The sequence below is a fragment of the Nannobrachium achirus genome (assembly GCF_963921795.1).
Source record: "Nannobrachium achirus genome assembly, chromosome: 13".
Lineage (NCBI taxonomy): Eukaryota > Metazoa > Chordata > Actinopteri > Myctophiformes > Myctophidae > Nannobrachium > Nannobrachium achirus.
In genome coordinates this window covers 26,134,851-26,159,800 of record NC_137833.1, presented here as the reverse complement: position 1 = coordinate 26,159,800, position 24,950 = coordinate 26,134,851, and the positions used below count along the sequence as shown (strand labels likewise).

At 41.5% G+C, this 24,950-nt stretch overlaps 1 protein-coding gene across 3 annotated transcripts in view; it reads right to left on the bottom strand.

Annotated features, from left to right (window-relative positions):
• Positions 1-622: 622 nt before the first annotated feature.
• ugp2b (UDP-glucose pyrophosphorylase 2b) overlaps positions 623-24,950 on the bottom strand; it is a 49,706-nt gene continuing 25,378 nt past the window's right edge. For 2 of the 3 annotated variants that reach the window (XM_080741143.1, XM_080741142.1), the window contains exons 5-10: positions 22,103-22,236; positions 12,755-13,052; positions 12,000-12,197; positions 5,490-5,732; positions 4,210-4,314; positions 623-3,762 (exon numbers count right to left, since the gene is read on the bottom strand). In XM_080741143.1, coding sequence (XP_080597269.1) covers positions 3,655-3,762; positions 4,210-4,314; positions 5,490-5,732; positions 12,000-12,197; positions 12,755-13,052; positions 22,103-22,236 — 1,086 coding nt within the window. In that variant the 3' untranslated portion in view covers positions 623-3,654. Of the gene's footprint in view, positions 3,763-3,996; positions 4,084-4,209; positions 4,315-5,489; positions 5,733-11,999; positions 12,198-12,754; positions 13,053-22,102; positions 22,237-24,950 lie in introns of all 3 variants that reach the window. The other variant, XR_013962675.1, reaches the window with a different exon arrangement.

The following is a 24,950-nucleotide window of genomic DNA, read 5'->3' as shown; positions in this document are numbered from 1 at the left end:
AGCTGCCTTTCAAATGTGGCTGTCCACTCTGTTGTTGTAGTTAGTAGTAGTGTATGTAGTTTATGGGCATATTGGTTGGATCGGCAGTTCTACTACTGAAAAATGCTGTTTCGTACAACTGTACATCATCAAGTACATTAACTGCAGGGGAAGTAGCTAAGAAACCCGGGAGGTAGGCAAAAATCTGAGCTATCTGTGTGTGAAGGTTGGAGTCTGTAGAATCAACTACTATAGGCCTATGTGCTGTGACTCCCTGTCATACTGTGTTGAAAAATATTTGAATATTTAATGATATTGTATAATATATTTAATAAATAGGCTAGTCTTTTCTTTGCGTTTTTTTTTTCCATGACTCAACAGGAGCCTGGATGGCTTGGTTCCAGGCTTAATTAATGGCCTTTCGATCTGTGCTTTGAGTATTTTAGAACAAACAATGCCGTTACGAATGAGCCAAATTATGTCTTATTACTACAGGCAAGATACTGGGTTGGTAATCCAGGCATTTCATTCTGATCACTTTGGTCGTACTTTGTGTTGAAATGATTTTGAACGTACAAACACAAGTTGACACAATGCAGGATTTCCATATTGCACTTTATTCAGCTCTGGGTCTGGGGGGGACATAACTGGGCTGAGATGAGACCAGTTCGCTGTCACAGAACAATACTCTATCTATTGCTTTCGGGCTTCTGGTGTCCAACAAGTCAAAACCCATCTCACTGTGCCTGCACACTGACAACACAGATATCATGTGCCTATTCTCTCCTAAAGTATACGTTTTTGTAGAGTACAATCAACACTTGTGTTGACTGACAGAGGGGACCACAAGGAGATAGAGGGCGATAAATGAGTGGAGAGGAAACAGAGGGATGGATTGACATTGAGTCTAAGGTGTCCGGTGGAGGCATAGCGAAAGAATGTGGCATTAAAAACACTGACACATACATTTAAAACAAAACTATCTAGATAAAAACACTGCAGATGAAAAAGAGCATTGTGATATTCTTTCAACTTAATAGCAGGTCCATTGTTGAACACAGAAATGCTGTGTCTTTCAAAGATTTAATTCTACATCATGATTACTTACAGTAGACATGTTTTCATATGGGCATATTTTAAGAAGAACACAGAAAGAATCAGAATGAAGGACAGATCCATTTAATGGATACTATATTAGTATGTTCTGGCACAATCTACTCACTGTATATATATTATACAGTATATACTGTATATGGTACATGAAATGTAATTGTTCTATCACATACAGATAGATAGCCCTAAGAGAAGTCCTTGCTGCTTATTTGCTCTAGGAGGGGGAGATCTAGGACAAAGGGCTAATACTGTGCAGAATGGTGAAGTTACGCTTTCCCTAATTTGAAATGACTGAACATTCGTTCAAAAGAGGAGTGTAACTTATTCACCTCCTCTCCTCCTGTTTCAAGCGAGTGTGAAAATGAGAATGTCTAGTACTAGTATAGTATGTACCATGTACCATTAGTGATTGGTGTGTTCCAGAACATGTACAGTACTTAGTCATACTGCCCTACCTACTTTTCCTTTCTACAGTGCTGTGATTGTGTCAACAATATGGTTGTTCTACAGGGCTGTGATTGTGTTAACAATATGGTTATGACCATTTCAAAGCAATGAAATTAATTAGTCAAGTGGACTGTGTTTTGGTAGTTTATCTACTGTGCTGGTGGAAGGAGTTTGATCAGGTTTTGCAACTTCTGGTCAAGCTCAATTAGAAATCTCTGTATCTTTCAAAATTGCTGATCATATTGTTTTAAAGTTTAACAAGTCTGTCTCAAATTAGAAAGATGCTTTCTTTTGTCTCCTGAACTCGAGAGAACATTCGCCCGAAGTTAATTTGACGAGACCATTCTCACCAAAGAAATCTGATTTAAATTCATTGCAGCTTGACCAGAAAGTGCCATGCTAATCTGAGTGCCAATAACAGAGTAGCCTCTAGAGGGCGACTTATGCAAACTAAACTCAAGTCCAACTAGAAAAGGGAGCTACTGGCACAGGTCTGGCCTACCTAGGGCTGTCAGTCCTAGACCCAAATCATTAAAGTCAATTACATTGAAAGGCATTGTCACATGACTTGCAAGACCATTTGTACTTAATTTGGCGGAAATAGTGACATTTGTAGCATCTACTTTATCGTGCCCCCTAAGGGTGTAAGTGAAATCACATGCTCTGTGTTGTTTAGAGTAGTGGTTCCCAAACATTTTTAGCTCAAGACCCAAAAGAGAGATTAGACTTTTGCCCGGAACACAAACTAGTGAAAACAGCAGATCTACAAGCTCACAACGCGGCGTGAAGCGTTGTGTGCTTGTACATTTAAAAAGTGGTTTAGAGGCCAATCAATGTGTGATAAACATTTGTGGTAGAGTGGACACTGCGCTCATGATTTGTGGTATTTCTTGCTAAATGTGACAGTCCCGCAAACTTTGGAAGCCATCCTAACCAATTAGAATGGTATATGAAAATTCTGATTGATACATCTTGATCAGATGACTCCAAAGAAGTGTACCGATTTGCGCCCTGTAGGACACGGAGTAGTAGCAGAAAGTGTGTTTTGAAGAAAAATCTTGTCAGGCACGCCTACAGTATATGGTTGCATCATGATCCACGGAATAGGGGGGCTTGATTATACGGCCTACGGTTCAAGTGTTCTAGGCCAAATACCATGATGCCACCTTGAAATGTTTGGGGTGGAGGTTCTTCCTTGGCCTACTGGGAGTGAGTGTGCAAAGTTTCATGCCGATCTGTCCAGTGGTCCCCAAGATTAGCTGCTCAAACACAGATAGACAGACAGACAGACAAACAGACAGGCTTATAGGAGTGAAAACATAGTCTTCGCCTAATGGCCTGTCAGTCTGGCCAAGAAGACAATCATAAAAAAAAAAAACTCCTGCCAACCAGACGGAAGGCACACGTATATGACTGCTTCCTAGAGTTGTGCAAGGCTATGAAAAGAAGGCAACTAAAGATACGTTCTACACCATAGCATGTGCAGCTATAGAAGCACTGGGAGGCAAAAACTGGAGCTGAAGTTCAATGGAATTCATTGAATTCAATGAGACTTGGACAAGTGTATGAATAAACAATTTCTTAAGGATTGTCAGATAATCATTCATGAAAATAAAGAAGACATATTACACTTTGGTTTCTGTGCTCTTGTTTGTATGTGTACACTATATATTTTATTTTAGGTATCTAAAGACCTTTCTACCTTTCTACAACACAAAACAATGTATGATTTTAGGTTGCAATCATTCAAATATACTGTTTATTCATGCCCTTCATTATGCCTATCATTGACTTCAATGCATTCCATAAAACGGCTCCAGTTTGTCCCCCAGTGACAAAATCTGCCAGCTGAAATTGCTGGACCAGAAAGGTAACAGTTATGTCCTTTCATTATTTAAATAGCCTTGGAGTTGTGACTCATCACAGCACTGTATATGCAATGTCAGCCTTCATTCACTGCTGTCATCTGTCTCTAGGTACAGTACAGTAAACATGAGGTCTGGAGTCACATAATTGCAAATCTATACTAAGTCACATGACTGGGATGAAGGCGTCTTGGTCACATGATGTGGGAGCGTGAAGGTTGTAGGCTGAAGGGAGGAAAGGGAGAAGGCCTCAGTGGTCCAGGATGCGGAGGTTGCCAGATACAATTTTATTTTCCAGCATGGAGCCAGCAGGAATATCGATCCGGTCCCCATGGTTAGCTATGATGATTACTGTTCCCTGTGAAGTACAAGACCACATGGCATAAGTTTAGGCTAGCTTTGTTTAGCTGTATTCAAAACCCAATGATAGATTTCTTTACTGACACATTTTCTTCATATATGTGTGTGTGTGTGTGTGTGTGTGTGTGTGTGTGTGTGTGTGTGTGTGTGTGTGTGTGTGTGTGTGTGTGTGTGTGTGTGTGTATATATATACCGGTATATGTTTTACCACATGAATAAAACGTCATATCACCTAATTATGCACAGAAGTCCCTGCCTCTACATCTGTGTAATTCCGGTTTTAGCCAACTATTTGGTCATTTTGTGTTGCCTGTACCTACTGGAGGGGTCCAGGCAGATTTGGATCAGGAAACATTTCTCCAGGCTATGGCTGTACTATACACAAATTAATTTGAACAGCTACTGTGTGTGGTGGTGGTTACATCTTCCATGTTAGTATACTGACCTTCAGGGAAACGTGTTTGCCAAAGGTAACGTCTCCAGAAACCGTAAGGTGGTCTAGCTCCAGCATGTCAGGGATGCTCTCAAACCTTGTCAGGTACTCCTGCACCTACAGACCCAAGCAACAGAGCAGACAGATTTATCAGTGACTGCATGTTTACCATGTTTTATAATACAAAACAGAAATGTATGGGGAAACCGCTGAACAGCTCTACTGTATGCTGCTGTTTTTACAATACATATCCATATTTGAATGACTATAAATGAACTTCATGTTGTGAACATGTCAGTGACAACATGACAGCAGTGTTGGTCTGTCCAACACTTTGTTACCATACAATAGATGTACTAGGAATTTGCTGTGCAACCTTCATGCTCCCCAAAGGTCACCATTGATTTTGGTCGCTTGCACACATGATATTTCATAGTGAATTGTTGTTGAGTGCTAGTTCCCAGGGGATGAACATCTGATGGACTTCATGACCTTTCCTCTTTTCCCCCCTCAATTTCCACTTGTTTTCTGTTCTAAAGGCACATCGTTTAATCATAGTACTTTATTTAATTTCACTTTAAAGCTTTTGTCGTCATTTACAATATGTGTTAATCCTTCAGTGAATATACAGTACTTAAGGGGAAGCATGGCCTCTAGTTTCTGCTAGTGGGGCTTTTAGAAAATGTTTCATGCCAAGCAAATTAATTGAAAACAATAAAAACAAAAAAGCAGCAGCAGAAGAAACAGATACAGATGCATTCTTCTGTAGTTGTAGTAATAGTACTAGATGCAGTAGTAGTACTCCAGTGGTACTGCAGTAGAACTCAACTAAATCTTAATGTTCATTTGACAGTAGGACCAGTGTTGCATTGGTTGTGTCACGCGCGTACACGTCGTCCCGAATCTTTTTCAGCAGGAGCACGCTCACGGACATGCATCGAAGTAAAACAACCCCTAGGTTCACACACCTCGACAACATTTACAGACGCTGTACAAAGGGACGAGCCTGTATGCATATCATAACTCCGGTATAGTGGTTGTTAAGTGATGTGAGCGTGACATCAGTAAATAACCGTCGACTCAAACACTCAATCACCAATGCAACACTGAGTAGGACCACTTATAGGGCCACAATGGAAAAAAGTCCCCTGGACCTTTTTTGTGTTATCCATTTAGCTTACATTTGTGACTGTTTAATAAAGTATTAAATCAATCAAAAAGTAGTAGTAGCACTAGCCACTAGTATAGACTAGAGTATACTGTAAGTAACGGTACAGTACAATGAAGAGTACCTGTGTAAAGGAGCTCCCCAGTTTGACGTGGGGCGTGGTGGGGAACTCTCTCTTGCTGCTCATGGTGAGAGAGCCTGCCTCCAGGCTGTACAGGTTGGACATGACCAGTAGCAGGTCAGAGGTGGTCTTGACGGGCAAGAAGCGGCTGCGCGGCACGTTGATGCCCATGGCGTTTTCGAAGGACTTGATGGCCGCGCCCACCGCAGTCTCCAGCTGGATCACGTTCTGACCTCCGTCAAGCGTCTGGTGTTTGTGGAAGAATATAACAAAATGACAACATTTATTAGCAAAGGCAGTGGCAGCACTTCTGTTTAGGTAACTGGCTTATGAGTCAGAAGAAAACGGCAAGGAAATTCTAAGGAAAATACCTCCCTCCATCTTGCTGTGTCTGGGGTAGAAAAGTTAGATATGGCGCGGTCCACCAAAAAGCAATGATGAAGTAATCAATGTTGATTATGTCAACGTTAAAAAAAATTATGTAAACATGATTATATTTCAGTGGGTTCGAGTCCCAATCCCGACAACCTTGGCTGTCACTCTCTCCCCATCTACTGTATACTATCAATGAATATCTTAAAACAACACAAAAAAATATATTGTTTCCAAGGCCATGTTGCGAGGCCAAACAACAACTCAAATTGGACATAAATACCGGACATTTATATCAAAACAAAACAAAACTAAAAGCCTTAAGAAATCATTCCCAAGGCCGCGTTGCAAGGCCAACATTTACGCAAATGTATGTCCTGGACATTTTTAACAAATGAAAGCAAATAGCAGCTTATAGACAAGTGTCAAAATAATATCCAACCATTCTAGACTGAAGCTTTAGCGTAAACTTTAGAGTCAGACACAAGTGTTGATTTGTGGGTCCGAAGCCCCTGCTGTTGTTTATGTGTGTCACGTGTCGTAACCTTTCCATTTTCACCGCAGGCCATGTTATTGTCACCACACTCATACTTGCTCTCACGAGTGTGCCAATGTAAGTCAATGGTAATTGCACGCCACGAGCAAGAGAACAAGCACTTACACCAACACCCACACCCACAGGTTATCAGGTCATTAGCCAATCACATCTGCTTGGTTGCTGCCCTGTAATTGTTCTCACTGTTGAACACTGTTGTCCTAACAACCACATGCCTCCTTCAGTAAACACAGAGTCACCACGATGCAGACACTTCTTCTCACCTGATGTCAGTGGTGGAAAAAGTACTAAATAATTAAGTAAAAGTATCAATACTTGAATGTAGAAATACTCTCACTCTGTTACAATTCCGGAATTCAAAATGTACTTGACTAAAAGTACAAAAGAATTGGTATCAAAATGGACTTGAAGTACCAAAAGTAGAAAGTACTCGTTATGCATAATGTCCCATTTCAACACTTTCCAATGTATAAAATGTATTAAAATCTTTTGACAATAGCAGATCTGCATTGTGAGCTCATAGTTGGTGCGGCATAGCTCAGGGGTAGAGAAACCATTATTAGAGCACGAAGGGTTCCCAGTTCGAATCCGGGCTCCCCCTGAGTTAATGTCAAAGGGTCCTTGAGCAAGACTCTGAACCCCTAATTGCTCCCGGTGAGTAGGTTGGTGCCTTGCATGGTTTCCTCCGCCACCGGTGTATGAATGTGTGTGTGAATGGGTGAATGTAATGCACAATCTATGTAAAGCGCCTTGGATAAAAGCGCTATATAAATGCACCATTTACCATAGTTCGGCTATTTTCAAATGGTGGTTACTGTATGTGTTGTAACAAGAATTGACACACAGTCAATATAAAATCTGTGGATTGGTGTGTTGACGACGACGTTAGTGTAAAAAAAGTTTGAAAAAAAAAAATTTAAAAAAAAAAAAAGTTAAAAAAAAAAAAAAATTAGAAAAAAAAAAGTTTAGGTCCAAAAATGTGTTAAAAAATCGACCTGATGGTGGCGCTATATGGGACAGATCCATGTCGATGAGATAAGTGTAGACATACTGTGTAGCGATTTGTGTGATTTTAGGGCAAAAACTGTAGGAGCAGTATTCAAAAATGTGTTTTAAAACATTTGGCGGGGGTCCCTGGAGCTGCGGGGGTCCCTGGAAGGGTGGAGGTTGTGGATTGGCAGACAAGGATTGTGTGTGGAAAATTTCACATGGATAGGGGCAAAAAAGTGTGATGTGACGTGACAGACGGACAGACAGGCGGTGGAGGTTTTCATAGTAACTGCGACCTGACGGTCGCAATTATAATCATTAGTATTGTTTATTTTAATTATTATTATTAAGGAACTCTAGAAATCTCAGTTGGAACTGTTACCCCAGTGACCCGATGCTGGATAAGCGGTTGAAGATGGATGGATGGATGGATGGATTATTTTAAAGTAAGCTACTTTATTTACCATTATTGTGTACTCCGCCACATGGGGAGCAATCTTCAATTCAATCTTCAATTCAAAGAAGCTTTATTGGCATGAGAACACAAACGTTTACACAGTGGTGGAAAAAGTACCTACATTTTTATAATTAAGTAAAAGTATCAATTCTGCAATGTAGAATCACTCTGTTACAAGTAAAAGTCCAGAATTAAAAATGTACTTGAGTAAAAGTACAAAAGTATTGGTATCCAAATGTACTTAAAGTACCAAAAGTAAAAGTACAAAATGTTTGAAAATAGCAGATCTACAAGCTCACAACGCGTCGCACCGCAATGCGTTGTGAGCTTGTAGATCGGCTATTTTCAAAAAGCCTTGGTATAACATAGGGCTAAAGTGGTTTATGTATGTTTTAAACTTTAGTTAAAGTTAGATAAAGTACTATGTTCTATCCGTCTGTCTTTCTTTTCAAATCTTTTTTATTATTAAGGTACAATGTCACAATGAGGCAGGTACACACATAGTGATGGCACCCCAAATCACATTCCAATCACAATAATCATTGGTACAAAATAACACAAGATCTGAGGCGATCACGGTACGTACACATTCAGTTGTAAGGAAGAGAAACCCTGCCCTTAAGAGATAATAAAAGAAAACATTTTTTCCCTCCATATACCCAATTTAGTGTCAAGCCAATTCCCCCATCCCCATACTCTACGTTAAGACCTATCCCTGCTAATCCCCACAGTAGTCATTGGGAGGGTAAAGACAACAACGGGTCTGAGACCCGATCGGGTATCGGAGGAGACCCGTCGGGTCTCCTCCGATACCCGATCCGTCATGCCACCATCTTCTTTTCACCTGACATTAAGGAGCTTCACCAGGGGGGCGTAACGCATGTGGAGGTACACGCTATCCTCCCCGGTTCCACCCCTCTCTGAACAGGCGCCCTGACCACTGTGGGAACCGTTAATGCAGAGACAAAATCTGTTCCTCCTCCCCAATCGACTTCCCTCCCACGAACACAGCCAATTGTGCTCGTTGGAGCGCCCGGCCAAGCCGAATGCACCATGAAGGTAGTGCTCCATGGTGGTGGACAGGAAGTTTAACCTGCCCACCCAGACGCCCCAATACTGGACTGCCACCGGGTCCCAAAAGGCAGCCCCCAGACATCAGAAATTTAAAAAAACAAAACAAAAACATAATAGGTTATATAATCCCAGAGGGAAGGTGCTATGTGGCGACATATTTATCTAAAAGGTAAAAAAAGAAAAAAAAAACTAATGTCCATGAGTCAGTTGTAAAATAAAGTAAGGCCTGCCAGTCGAGAGAGGCTGCTGTTACAACCAAAAAAGAAAAAGTAACAAAAATAGTAGTGATACCACCTCCCAGCCGGCAGAGGCAGCGTAGAACCATTAATTGTCGAGCGCATAGGTCGAGCGTGGTTCAGAGTTCAGAGTTCACAGTTTGGTCCATCCTGTCAGAGGCACACAATGGCGGCCACCGACCAAAAACAAACAACCAACTCAGGCTATCAGCATATTAGAGCCACATCGTAAGAAGATGAAGTATAAAAACAACGAAAACATGTCGAGAAGTCTCGACTACAATCATGTCATCATAAAGTGCAAAGCATTCGATCGCTCTCTAACACTTAACTAAACCGCCGTAACGTAATCGTCATGTACGGAGAGAAAGAAACAGCGCATATTAGCATACCACAGGCGCAATAGAATTCGCCGTAAACAAAATACCCAATTGAGTAAACAAGTGGTTCGCATTAACCGTTGGAACGGACATGTCTACATACGCCGTTTGATCATATAATATCAGTCAAAAAAGGGTTGCGTATTTTCGTCAGAAAAGGAAATAGGAAAATTAAAGAAAGAAAAAAACCCTGTTAGCATGTACTAGCTAGTTAGCCAACCCCACACACTATCGACCATTCCCGTCTGTCTTTCAATGTTATATGAGATACTTAAAGTGTGGTTCCTGTGGAAATAAGCCTCGGCTTTCTAGGATCTCTAGTTGACCTTGTACCAGTGATTTGTACTGTCATGAAACTGTACTTTTTTCTATTGCAAACTTCTAATAAATTCTTCAATCAATCAATCAGTTATTGCTTTGTAGATTAGCATTATTGGGCTAAATGTAAAGACGCTACGCTGCGCCAACCGTGAATTCAACACAATCTGCTGTTGAGCAGTTTAACAAATTTGCTACGTACGTCTACACAAACGGTCAGATTACAAAGATAAATTGCTTAGTGAAGGCTCACGGATGTCACCATAGGGTACGCTCCAGCAGAATGTCCCGTAATGATCGTATTATTTAAAGAGGAGCATTTTAATCCGATCGGTCGTCGTTTCCTTAAAAAGGTATTAATGTATCTAAGTGCAGTACACCTCGCAACCGATGGGGTCGCATGGCTGAAAAACAACAGAAAATGACGTCTGATCGGATTAAAATGCTGTTTTTTTAAACAATACGAAAGATACAGGTAATTCTGCTTGAGCGTACCATACTGTGACATCTGTGAGACTTCAGTAAGCACTTTATCTTTGAAATATGAACGTTTTTGTAGACGTACGTAAGCAAATAGGTTTAACTGCTCAACACGAGGTTGAAGTGAATTTATTACACACCGTGACTCGTGCGTTAGCCTGCAGCTAGCGCTAGCTAGCGTTAGCCTGCAGCTAGCGCTAGCTAACGTTAGCGTTAGCCGTTAGCCACACATCCAGAATAGTCTAAGTCAATTTTCCAACGGCGAGTGAACGATTGCATTCCGAGTTGGGTCGCCGTTTTATTCCATGAGTAATTGTGTATAACATGCCTGCGTTAGCCTGCAGCTAGCGCTAGCTAGCGTTAGCCTGCAGCTAGCGCTAGCTAACGTTAGCGTTAGCCGTTAGCCACACATCCAGAATAGTCTAATATATGTCAATTTTCCAACGGCGAGTGAACGATTGCATTCCGTGTCCTTCATGGATTTTTTTCCCCCTGGCTGTCAATGTTTTTATTGTTCAAAAAGAAAACGTTCTGAACGTTAAAACTAGATAGTTTTACGATCATAACAATGTGACAAACGGAACGGATCCTTTTTTTCCAAACTCGAGAAGAAGAACAGCGCAAGGCCGCTCCCAGAGCCCTAGAATGGAGAGTTGCGTGTCCGCGGTGACACCACTCTCTGATTATACTGCTCTGGCCGCTCCCAATCATGAAACTAGCTTGGTTACCATGTGACATGCGACAGCCAATCGGCAAATAGGTCGCCTAGGTCGCCTGAATGTCTCAGGACAATCGCACGTCTTTAATGTAATCTGTTCCACAGATTTAATAATAATCCAAATCTACAAGCAAGTAACTAGTAAATACATTTTTCAAATACTTGTAGTTGTAGTGGAATAAAAGTACTATATTTGCCTCTGAGATGTAGTGGAGTAGAAGTAAAAGTAGGCCTACTGAAAACTGGTAAAAGTACTTTGCTACTTTACACAACTGGGAGTCACCACACTTCTTCTCACCTGATGGTGAGAGCATAATGTGTGGAGGTTCGCGATACCTCCTCTACATCCCCTCCCTCCCACCCTGAATCTCCCCAGGGATTAATAAAGTATTTCTATTCTACTCTACTTCTAACAACGTCAGGTTACAGGTCGCTAGAGCAGTGACAGGGAAAATGTCAGTCAGTCTGTCTGTCTGTCAGTGTCTGTCTGTCTGTCTGTCTGTCTGTCTGTCCGTCACGTCACACTTTTCCCCAACTCATATCTCCGCCACCGTTGCCCTAATCCATGCCAAACTTTGCACACACACTCCTTGCCTGCCAAACCACAACCTCCACCCCTCCCAGGGACCCCCGGAGCTCCAGGGACCCGCTGGCGCCGCCGCCAAAAAGTGCAAAAATTACCAAATGACCAAAGTGGCAGGGGTCCACCCCTAACTGGGCTGCTCACAGGGAATTCCCGGGCACCACCAACTCCTGGTGCTGCAGAAGGATGCAAAAGTGCTCGTGCCACCTAGCGGCGGACCCCCGCCACTGCAGCCCGCTAAAAAGGCCGTAACTCGGCCCCCCCGCGACCGGGGTGACCTGACGGTCGCTTATCTCCCGATTAGGGAGTCTTACTGGTGTGTATATGTGCATGTGTGTGCATGTCCTACCTTAGGGTTGACTATAATCTCCATGTCCATGGCATTCTGTTCCTGCAGCCTCTTGATGGCATTTAGAGACATCCACAGGTTGTTGGTGTTGAAGATCTTAAACTTGGTGACGGATTTGAACTCATCCACGTGAGCCTTCGGCACCTGGGCAATCTCCAACAGCCGCAGTTTACCTTCATACTGGATAAGCGTTCCACCCTGGAGACAGACCCAAGCGTTTGATTATATGCAATTGTTTTCACAAGTGGTGGGAGGTCCGATCACCTGCTTAATAAAATGTTATATATAGATATATTGGCCTGAGACCATTCCTATTTGTGGAGTGAAATGAGTACATACATGGGCGTTTAATCGCTGTTTATACACTGATATGTGTTTTTTCCACAGTGGTTATGTTCCCTGTAATATTTGTGTCTTATCTGAGCGACGTCCATGCAAAGAACCTGGTGATTCAGTGTAGTTTGAAAAATCTACTGTGCTTAATCTGCTTATCAGTATGTAATGGCAGGATTTACGCAGGGTCAAAGTGTATTAACAATTCCAGTAGTAGATTTTTTGTTTAAAGGCAGATACAAATTGGTCATTTCAAATGTTTTAATAGAAATAATCACTACTAATAGCTTTGATGCAAAAATATGATTATCATATCAATGATTCAACATTCCAGGAGCAACAATGCTGCCTTCATCACATCTTAACCAATCTAATATTGGAATCAGTACAGGTTCCATAAATACCTGTACCTACTACATTACCTTAACATCGGCTCGCGTTTTGTCCGTCACCTCCATGATGAACTCGCAGCGCTTGCCATTGGGCTGGCTGACAAGTTGGTGCAAGATGTTGAGGTCTACAGTGGCTCCCAGGTTGTCGATGTTAGACACAAAGATGTACTCCTTGCCCTGGGCTATGAGCTGATCCAGCAGGCCAGAGTTGTAGAAACTGGCATAGATATCTCCGTGGCCAGGCGGGTACCAAACATCTGCGTTCTGACCTGTCATGCCCATGTCTGTGGCCACTGGCAGAAGGGACTCCTTGTTGATGCGTGGGTAACTGAAAGTAGGGGGAGGGAGGGAAGGCAAGAAGAGAGAGAGAGAGAGAGAGAAATAAAATAGGAAGAGAGAGAGAAAGAGGGAGAGGCAATGTCAGAAGGATATCAAGAGTTTCAATAATAAGACCCTAGCCCCAATATTACCAGTAAGACTCCCTAATCGGGAGATAAGCGACCGTCAGGAGGTAACATGTATACACAATAGTGACAATTTGAGGTATTGATGACCTTGCTTATTGTAGTCATGCTGGATTAAGAGCGTCTGCTAAATGCCTAAATTCTGAATTGTAAATTTGAACAATAAAAGACTTTAAGGGAAAAATGGACGCAAATGTGGGTGCAGGTGGAAATTATAATGAATCACTAATTCAATATACTGCAGCAGTTTGCTTTTATCCATATTATGGAATTCTGAAGAGCATTGCAAAAAAAGAGAGAAATCAACTCATTTGGATCCATCACCCACTGCGGAGCTCTCAAAGCGTGACTGCACATATAAATGGATAAAGGCACAAGGAGAATACGGCATTTCTAATCTCAGTGGATGTTTGCTTCAACCTTTTTCTCGCAATGCCTGAACGCCCACCCCTCTTGTCTGTTTAGATTTCAGATCTTCACTTCAAAGGCCAACCACATCGAGAAAGAAATATACTTTTTAGTTTTTCCATGAACGATGGGAGGCAAGGCAAATGGCCTAGAAAGAAAAAGGAAAGACAGTGAAAGCTGTCATTGCTGAGTGCAAGTGAGAAAACTGATCAAAGAGTTCCTGAGAGGGATCCACGTCAGGTCAACTTAAACAAACTCTTCTCAGGAGTGAACAGGAACGAACTCTTATTTTCTCGTTGGAAGATGAGGAGGGAGAGCAGGTGAAAGTAAGTGTAGAAGCCTCATGAGTGGAGGATTATCTTCAATGGAGCATTCAGAGAAAGATACTTTGCACCTTAAACTATCGTGATTTTCTACATTCTCTCCTTATGTCTGATGTAGGATGTTTGCAGCCATAACACTGCAGAGCAGTGTCTCTGAAATGCTGCCCAAGTTGTGGTGAAAAGTTTATCTGAATGGTATCCTGGTTTTAGCTGCTACCCTTGGCGGCTGTGACATTGTCCTTGTTCGCTGTGTTTATGGCAAAATAGTGATCTTGACAACAGAAAATAATCAATCAATCAATCAATCAATCAATTTTTTTTTTTAAAGATTTGTTTTTGGGCTTTTTATGCATTTATTCGATAGGACAGTAGACTGACAGGAAATGGGGAGAGAGATGGGGAATGACATGTGGCAAAGGTCATCCGGATCGGGAATCGAACCGGCGACGCCAGCAGGCATTGTAGCCTAGTATATGGTACGCGCCTTGACCACCAGGCGAGCAGGCGCCCCCCCAATCAATCAATTTATTGTCACAACACAATTACAGGTACCAGTGAAGTGAAACTCTTGTTTATGCAGGCTTCCACATTTTCAGCTTAGAGCAAGAAGAAAATACAAATACTTAGCAGTAAGGAATGAAAAAGCCTAAAATGTTAAAATCTGTATCTTGTAATAAAAGAGATCCTAAAATACATGAAGTGCAATCAGTATAGTGCAAGTCAGTATCATGTAGCTTTAAAGTCATTAAAAGTGCATCAATAAAGTGGAAATCAGTTAATCATAGGCGACAGACTTAGGTTTTGTTCAGCAACCTCATAGCTGCTACATAAAAACTCTCAGCCCAGCCACAGTCTGTTGTTATGGCTCAAGATACTCCGTATCGCTTGCCGGGTCAAGGGGTCGAACAGGCTGTGGCTGGGATCATCCCTGGCATATATTTTCAAATGGGGGTCCGTCGGTTAATAAGTGTCAATTTGGGGGTCCTTGGCATGAAACGGTTTGAGAACTACTGCTCTATGGTACTGCTATAGAATGCTCCGAGGATACGAGGGCTCACCCTGTCGTTAGGCGCCCGAGGCAGTAGAGCTGTTGCTGTGCTTTTGAATTGGGTCGTGCTCTCTCCTCTGCCCCTTAAAATCGACTATCAGCTCCTTGGTTTTAGCGACATTGAGAGAAAGGTTATGCGGAAAATCTGCCTCCTGGTGGCGCTACAACAGGCAGATCTGAAACATTCGAGGCAAAGGTTCTGCTCTGGCATCCAGGGAGTGTGTGTTCACAGTTTTGCTGCGATCATGCCAACGGTACCGGGGATGAGCTGCTTGCAGGCGGACAGACGGACGGACGGACAGACAGACAGGGTGCAAAACAGTCTGGGCCATGCATTCGGCCTGGCCGAGACAAATACAATTCAATCTTTCCAATCACATAACATGAGCTACTTAGAAAACTACTACTTAGATGAACCTCCCCAAATCTTATCTACTGGGAAATAGATCAAAGTTACCACCAGGGATATCTAAAGCAGAACATGCTTTCATCACTGCAGCATGAATTATTTTTTGAAACTTTCAATTTAATGACTGGGTTAAGCTGATGATTGATAATGCCTCCTTTGAATTGATTAGGTTGAACAAGGGATAATCTTTATCAGGTCTGGGTTCATTTTTATAATATTAATTATATAAAAGAAGCACATAACCTGTAAGTGAAGGACCACTGAGGAAGGATGTATGGGATATTTAGTATCAAAATGTGTCTTGCTTTATTATGTTATGTTTATGTACATACATAGGACTTTCTTTTCATATAAAGTATGTATTTTTATTTAAAGGACAGCTCTGCACTAAATAACATCTAGGCTCATTTTCTTACTTTTATTGATCCCAAATGACTTTTCATGGAAGAAATTGTCCAGTTTCCCCAGCATAACCCAGCAGCCCTCATAGCACAGAGTGGAGCCCATAAGCCTATTGCTTTTATGCTATTTGTTGCGGTCAAAAGTGTTTTTCTCTTTTTTTTTTTTTGAATGTTTTACTACTTACTAGTTGTCATTACAAACACATATATGCCTTAGTTGGTTGTAATCAGGTTTTGGTGTGAGTATTGGTCTTTCATCCATACAATGTTTGATATATGCAAACTTTGACAAAAAGAAAACCTACTTGCCATGACATGGGGAATCATGCAAGAGTTAGAATTTGATTGAAGGCTGCCTTTTATGACAAAAAGGCAAATATTTAAAGGCCCCAATCACTTAACCTTTGTAACTGGCATTTGTGGTCCTTGAGGGAAAATATTTGAAAACAATTTCTCAATTGTTGAACACGCACGCACGCACGCACGCACACACACACACACACACACAAACACACACCATAAAACACAGAATCTGAGCAGTCTGGCAGTTGCACAATGGTCCCAAGAGGGAGCTATGTGAGGGCATTTCCTGAAGTAGTCCCATCCTGAAAGAAGCTAATCAAATATTAACACTACACTGCTGCACTCAAATTAATATTTACAGTGTCAGCATGCTGTTGCTTTGTGTTTTTCATGGCTCCCTACAGGACTGCACTACATACGCTATGAAAGACATTGATCAGATCAAGTTATGATGCAAAGACGGGAGTTTTCTTGCAGCTTGTCTAAATACTGGTTCATAGACTTTCATAGACATGTTATAGTTTAATATTGCTATATTGCTTACTTTCCTGCATTGTATTCTTTACTTATATTACGTTAGTAATCAAGAAAACAACTGAACTGAATTCCCATGAATGCATGCTTTTTCATACACATGCATTTCTTTAGGCAATTATTACTGTCTTGTGTCTTCATATAATGACAGTGTAGCCTAGAGATCCAGGAAGGGTAGAGTGGGTAAGATGTGTAACACATGACTGGAATTGGATCATAGACATTGCAACATTATGATCGGAACTCAACTGTGTGTGTGTGTGTGTGTGTGTGTGTGTGTGTGTGTGTGTGTGTGTGTGTGTGTGTGTGTGTGTGTGTGTGTGTGTGCGCATTCTTGGTCAATAACATTTCTTTTGATTCTGCTAGAAATCTCCCTGTTGTGTTTACTCCTTTGAATACTGTCAATGCTGATATAATATAAACGCATACACATATGTTGTTTTTTTAGTTGCAAGAATAATTCTCCGATAGATAGATTAGATACATATTAGACTCAATTCATAGGCCAGGGATGCTGCACACAACCTAGGATTATCATTCTTTCAAAGCTTGTCTGGAACTCAGTGTAATCTCATCATCTTCAAGTCATCTCTCTGCCAGAAGTTTGCAGAATGCCTTGGCGAGCGCTGAACCGTCCTCCCAACACTGTATGTCAAGTACAGCGCTGATGAACAAGCGAGATGGATGAGACAAGTTCACTCAAAGTTGAAAACAACCCCCAACTAGAATCAAAAAATTATTAAGGAAGACTCTCTGTAAAGTATTATTACGCCCTCACATTCAAAAAAGGGCACGAATAATACTATAAAGTGAACATTACTATGCTGACATTAGTGACCCCACAATTAACCATACATAATCTGTAAATCAGTGCTGCAGTTACTAAAGATAACACCAGTCATTTTAATTAAATCGCAAATCCTCTTTTATGACTAATAACTTTAGTAATAATATGCTAGACAGTTTCCCTGATTTTAAGTCCTCTGGCAGGACATTTTGGGTAAATTTAATTATTTATTTCTTAAAACATATAAATTGCAACCGTAGGTCGAAGTTTACTATCGTCACGTCACAGCTTGACCGTATCCGTCCGTCCGGACGGACGGGTACACCTGGCACTGTGGTTCCCCTGACACATCACTGTAACATCACAGGTGACATCATAGTGATGTCAGATACTCAGAGCAGGGATCTCCATATATGGGCATAAACGGGATTCTGTTCAGGGATCTCCATATATGGGCATAAAAGGGATTGTATGATGCCCTGTTTGGAAAACCACACTAACAGAATCCATATATGGCCAAGACAGGCGGCCAAGACAGGCGTGACCTCGCCCTTTTCGCCCTTAGGCGTCTTACTGGTCTATTAATTATTCATTTGTAATGGTTGTAATAAGACCAGAACCACCATTACACTAGTAATGTCATGCACCCTGTTTGCACGCAGCATAGTTTAGGAATCCCTAACTGACTTCCCATGATCAGGAACCACCTCTGAGCTGTTTCATGTCACTGAGTTTGAGTGGAATCTTCTCCTAGAACTCACATACAGTATAATACTAGTAAGACGCCTCAGGGCGACATGCGACCAGTTGTACCAATTCTTGGCCATCTGGCCAGTGAGTATATCGGACCAGTTACCCATATTTGGAGACCCCTGCATGATAGTCAACAATGTTATGTCAAAACATGCCCATATCATTACCAAATATGGGCATTCCCAGACATGTCCTTAATATTGATGACATTGGGACAGGGATCTCCATATATGGGCATAAAACGTACGTTAATTAGTAAAGCCAAGCAGGGCCTTGGCGAGTTAGGGCCTGGGTTTGATGCCTGGGGATCTCCATATATGGGCATAAGGGGGTACCCTAACAGGACATCATCTGGGAATGCCCATACTGTATATGGACATTTTATTTATTTTATCCTTTATTAATATATATCCATATATACATATATGGACTTAATATTAATGTTTTCGGGGAAGGTATAGTAAAGCAGGCTCTTGGGCCAGTTAGGGCCTGGGATTGATGACATCAGAAATCTCCATATATTGGCATAAAACGGATTTTGTTTCTGGGAATGCCCATATATGGACTTTTTATTTTATCTGATCCTTTATTAATAATAATATGTATCCATATACATACAATATATTTTATGCCCATACATGGAGATCCCTATCTGAACTAGCAACACAGATATGGGCCATGTCTTGGCCATCTGGCCAGTGATATATATCGATGACATCAGGGATTTTCATATATGGGCATAAAAGAGATTCTGGGGAATACCCATATATGGACTTTTACATAGGTGATGTCACCTGTGATATCACCTGTGATGTCACAGGTTAATAAAAATAACTTACATTCAAACAACTCCAACCCTCGTGCACCCAAAATACTAATTTGCACCGGTTACCCTCAAGAATACAAGCGAGTGCACTAAATAATTCGAAGTGCATTGTAAAAGGCGAGTACTATTCAGCTGACAAAACAGAGGTACTTGAAATATTAATAACGGGCTTGCTTGAGACATTCCATTTCCAGTTGACAATGTTGACATACTATAATACAGTTAGTCCACAGCACCCTCAGAGTACAGTAGACAACAATAGAGTAGGACATGATCAATGTACTTTTACTACCTGTTCACTATGCACTGCTGTCCAAAAACACAACTCAGTTCAGTTCATTCATTCAGCTATCATCGCCTGCAGACTGCAGTACACTGTAGGCATCCCACGTTTACCCGCTATGCTTACAAGGCAAGTCTATGCCTAGTGTAGTTGTACTGCAGTTAAGCAACTCATTACCATATCTAAGCAGGCTAATGTCCATGCACTGTCTGCATTCATGTGAGATTAGTATAGCCATGACTTTTACCCTGTATAACATTTATCATTAGTGCTGCTGATGCACCAATACTATACTAGCAGCACTCTGGTATTCCCAGCTTCACACTGGACTTGCCTACACTCCAAATCCTGGAGAGTTCAGTCTTGCATTGTACTTACAAATAGAACGTATAATGTTACATCATCTATTGTAAAGCAGTAAGCAGCATCTACTGTCAAATGTACAGTACAGTCTACTCTACTGTATATCCTGCAGTGTGTGTTCCATTAAGAGGAGTCTTGTGCTTTGCCCTGAATCTACCACTGTGGCGGCCAATTCTGTCAATAATCTAGATGTAATTAGGGGTCCTATAGTAACGAAACCTATTGTATCTGTTAGGATTATTCTGGACTGGGCAGCGCAGTCCCTCTTGTATTGGCTATTCTTCTTCTTCCCTCCTACAAATAAATCTGTCTTCCCATTCATGAAAATAAACAAACTTTTTCACAACTGTCTAACTTCCTCAACAGGCATTGTAGGCTAATAGTCCTAAATGGTGGTGGTAAGGCAACCATCTAAAGTTAGAGATTTGATAATCCATAACCAATCCAATCATTTGTCACATGCTACCACTTTGCAACTTCCACCAAAATGAAGTCAAGTGAGCAGGAATGTTCAGATGGATCAAGCTGGCAGGAGTTATGTAGTCCATCACAAATTCTTCTCAAAAACTATAAACTATTTTAATGATAATCATATTTTAATCCCACATTCCTTACTCAAATTGCACCAAACTCTCTATGCTGTCTGTATCTTCAGACTGTTACTTTGAGAAGGCACCTATCTGTTTTCATTTTGAGTAGGCATGCATCATTTGCTTTGGGTAGGCACACATCATTCACACTGGATCTGCAGAAATCACGTAGGCAGTCTAGTTCTGATTAACTTTTGCTGAAGTTTGCATGTCTGCTGTGTGATTTTGATACACCTCTTTAGTCAAGAACAGAAAAGAAAATTAAGGACCCCTCAATGCTCCTTACGAGCAGGCTGGTGCCTTGCATTCAAACTTTGCACTACATTGATCCATTGTGCCATCTTTCAGATTATGGAGGCCATTGTATTTTGCAAGCCTGAAAGATTTTTATCTGTGTCAATATTTGTTCTCTAACCCCAGGGCTCCACTGGCGGCGTCGCGTTGCTCTGCGTCTTGACGCCGTCAATGACGCCGTCACATTGACGTCCAACCGGCTCCACCGCAGCGCATCGGCTGTGACTGTGAGGTATTCATTCTATGGCCAATATAGCCCATTTCCAAAACAACATGAAAATCACTTTCAAACAGGAATAAAACTATTTGTGAACTGAATGTGAACGTAGGCTATAGAGCACACTATGTTCAGCAGAGAGCAGCAATGTACCACTGACCACTTTATTTTGTCATGATTATAGCCTGTTGTACATAATTTTATCAAAGTAGACCGCTGTAATTACATAAAAAAATATGCTAGGATTTTTGGGACATCTAGTCACCCTTGTGAATGGATAGCCAACAGCAGAAACGCACGTACAGTATATAGCCTACATTTAAATATAGCCTACAATGCATTTATTCATATTTTATACATGACTGGACGTTGTGGACGCCGTCAAAAAATTGAACCGGGGCGATTTTCGAGTTTGGACGCCGTCACCGGAGCGTCCGACGTTGACGTTACCGTCGTCAGTGGAGCACCCTTCATTGATTAAAACGGGAGCGTTCCCAGCGTTGACGTTGACGCGACGCTCGACGCGCCCGGTGGAGCCGGGGGGTAAGGCTTCTGTCACTTAGAATTTATTGGAGATATAATGGGACCAGACATTCTCGAAGTGAGATAAATGTAAACGATTTCAAGGTCAAAAGCAAGGAAGAGATTACCTATTTGGGCTGTATTCTTGACAAATACCTGTCTGGGGATAGCATGGCAACAATGGTGATCAAAAAGTTAAATCAAAGAATAAGATTCCTGGGCAGAATTTCTACTTTTGTCAACAAAAGTACCCTCAGGACAGGACTCTTGCTGGGACCCTCATTCAGTCCCTAAAGACTAAGCCCCAAATCTCCCAAAACAAAATGATTCGACTACTTCTCGACCTGTGGCCCACCATGACCCACGTTTCTCCCACACATTTTGCTAGCCTAAGATGGCTCAGCATTGAAGTCAGGGTTAAACAACTAAAAATGTGATTGACTTTCAAAATAGTCAATGCAAATCTACCCAGGGTTGTTTGCCACTCGCCTGCGGCTCGTGGCACAACCCTGAAACAGTGGTAAATCAGCCAACAACCCACTCCCTCTCATGGTAAATGGCTTACATTTGGGATGTTCCTTTTAGGCAGGGTGTTTAACTGTACTTGTACTGTACTAGATTTGTATTGTATTGACTATACTTGTACTGTTCTCCATTTTTGTCTAATAAAATGTTCAATCAATCAATCAATCAATCAATCAATCAATATTCTTGGACATTAAAACAACCAAAGAGCTGTAAAATGTTACAGCTATACAAACCTTGAATTCATCCAGTTCCTTGCGGCGACATTTTGATTTAGATTCTGCTATGATTATAGATAGGCCTTACTTTGATGACTGAATTACTGTACCTGCTCTGGTTGAAGGTGTGTATCTTGACGCGGTGGTGAGTGTACTTCTGCAGAATCTTCTTGGTGTCCTCGTCTGTGTTGAAGGAGTTCATGAGAACGAGAGGAACATCTGTGTTGTACGTTTTGTTCAAATGCTGCATGAGAGAGTGAGAAAGGAGATGTAGGGGTCAGGTAGTGCTATTTGACCATAATCACACGTCAGACATTTTGTAATCTCTCAAGACAGCCTCAGAGTCGCTACGCTTCTGAGGAAGAGAGACAGGCCGAGTGGGCGTCGCCCTTTCTTTAATGATGTGGTTCCCAGATTGGACATTTTGCCCTTACACACTCTGTGTGGGAAACCTGATTAGGGCCTACTTGCCACTTGTAAGTGATCAAATGAAAAGATACTGTAAAGAACAATGTTTTCAATTGAAAGTACAGTTAATGTTGTGTTGTTCATTGAGGTAGTAGGAAAGCTGACTACAAAACTGATTTTATAGGATCTGAAAGAAACAACTACCTATATTACAATAGCAGAGAGGGAGAGAGAGAGAGGACACTCTTAACCGAATGAAACACTGCAAGTGATGAAAAGCATGCATCCTGTTAACCCATTCCAGAACAGTAGGCTACTGACATCCTTGAATGTGGTCACTCATTCATGCTCAGTACGAGACACATTCTAATTCTATTGAGACAAAAATATGCAACCTTGGCAGCTGTCTGGAGAATGCTTGTGAGACTACACATCCACAATTCTAGAGTAACCTCATCGTATTACACTGGTTGTACAAATCTATCTATCTAACCCAACATAATAATCTCTCAATAACAGACTTTGATGCTTGCTAGCCAGATTGAACCCAACATGAATCATAGCATCCCTATCCTGGGGGCAAACATTCAGACAAAATAGTAAATCTGTATCACAACGTGTCGCAAAGTGATGCGATCGTCAATATATGACATACAAATGGATTGTGTGTAGATTGTAGTGTAGATCGGCTATTATCAGCTGAGATATTGTATAGCAGCGCTATTCAACCTGCGGCCCGTGGGCCACATGCGGCCCCTACGGCATGTCTATGCGGCCCCTCATGACAAAATAATTCTGATGTATTCTTTTTTAGTTTCTCTCCAAAACCACTATGAAACGATTTTTTTCTTGTTCTATACAAGACATTTTTGCTATTTTGTTTGTTCCATAATTTCATCATTAGTCATTCCATGATAATATTTTTGTTCAATGAGGTTTGGACGTATAGATGTAAATGTGGCTGTTTGCTGTGTGTTAACTTAATTTTTAGACTACTAATGTAGTGTGTTACAAAATCATTGGCTAAACGTCCAAAATAGGATCATCATTTTTAGCTTGCGGCCCTTGGACTTTTTGTATTTTGCTGAGTGGCCCCTGAGCCATCTGAAGTTGAGTAGCCCTGTTGTATAGTGTAGAGGGGGAAAAGACGGGGGCTAATATTAGAGCCGTGGGCAACGCCTCAGTAGGGTTTATGTGGTTAATGAGTGGTTAAGGGTCCAGCACGCTAATATTAAATCCAACCCACTTCTTTTTAACCCTTTTTGTGCTTATCCCGAACAAGTTCGGCTTTATTTCGGCCTTTTGATCGTCCAGGGTGCGTATCCCGAACTAGTTCGGCTTTTTATATAAAATTATTTAAACACCCAGAGGCCTTACCGAAGCACCGGGCTAAATATTCGAGCCGGCCGCCGGCCGCGATTTGTTTACATCGGCCCGTGAGAGCGTCGCGCCGCCAATATTTGCCGTCCACTCCAATGCAATCCAGGATCTTTAGAGCTCATTTTCTCTGTTCCATGCCTATCCATGAGGTGCGCAAGGTTAAATCACGGCTAAATCGCCAAAAATTGGGCTTCTAAAATGATTGGTAGCCAATAGCTAACTTCAAGCTAACTTCATCCTGTTCCTGTTCATGACACAAAGGAAAGTGTTCACGTGCGTCATGGCTGCGCACGGCTTGTGCATATACAGCGTATGTCTATGGTGGATTCTCTGGCCACTGGGCGCCCTCTAGTGTAGATTCCGGGCACTGGATGAGTGTTAAACATAAACTACTTGAGTTGCTGAATTTTGTGATTCAGTGAGATGTTTGGGTAAAGCTTTCCATCAAAATGCTAGGTATTATTGTTTTATTCAAGTTTATTTTCAGGAATTTCAAAAAAGAAGACAAAGGACCTTGATCTGGATTCAAACCCAAAACCCTGCAGCTATGTGGTCAGCACATGCGGTGGTTTTACATAACAAAAGAAGTGTTATTGTTATGGAAAGTTGCTAGGAATTATGGTCTTGTTATTATGGTCTAAGTAAAACCACAGAATTACTCTTTTGAGACCCTGTTGAGCCCCTGTTGAGCTTTTTATAAACCCAGTAAGGTGCACCCAAAAAGGTGCTGTAAGTGATATTCTTTGGTTAAAATAAAACATAAAACTACATTCTGAATCATACTAGTCTCCCCATCTCTCTCTCTCTCTTTAAGACCGTGGGTAATGGTGCACTGTATTATAATAATAATATAGGCCCCACGCCTTGGGGAGTTGTTTGTCACAGTACATTTGCACATACGTGAAATGTATTCTCTGCATTTTACCCATACTATAACGACTAAGAGCAGTGAGCAGCCATATGTGGAGCTCAGGGAGCAATTAGGGGTTGGGGTTAATGACCGGGAATTGTACCTGCGACAGCCAGGGGCTCCGGCTCCCCAGGCAGGGTTTATTTAGATAAACATTGTAATCATATCTGAGCATTTAAATGGGAACCTATGGAAGAGATTAAATACATATTCTGATTAAACTACATCCCTTTGGGTGATGTCTCTCAACAAAGCACACA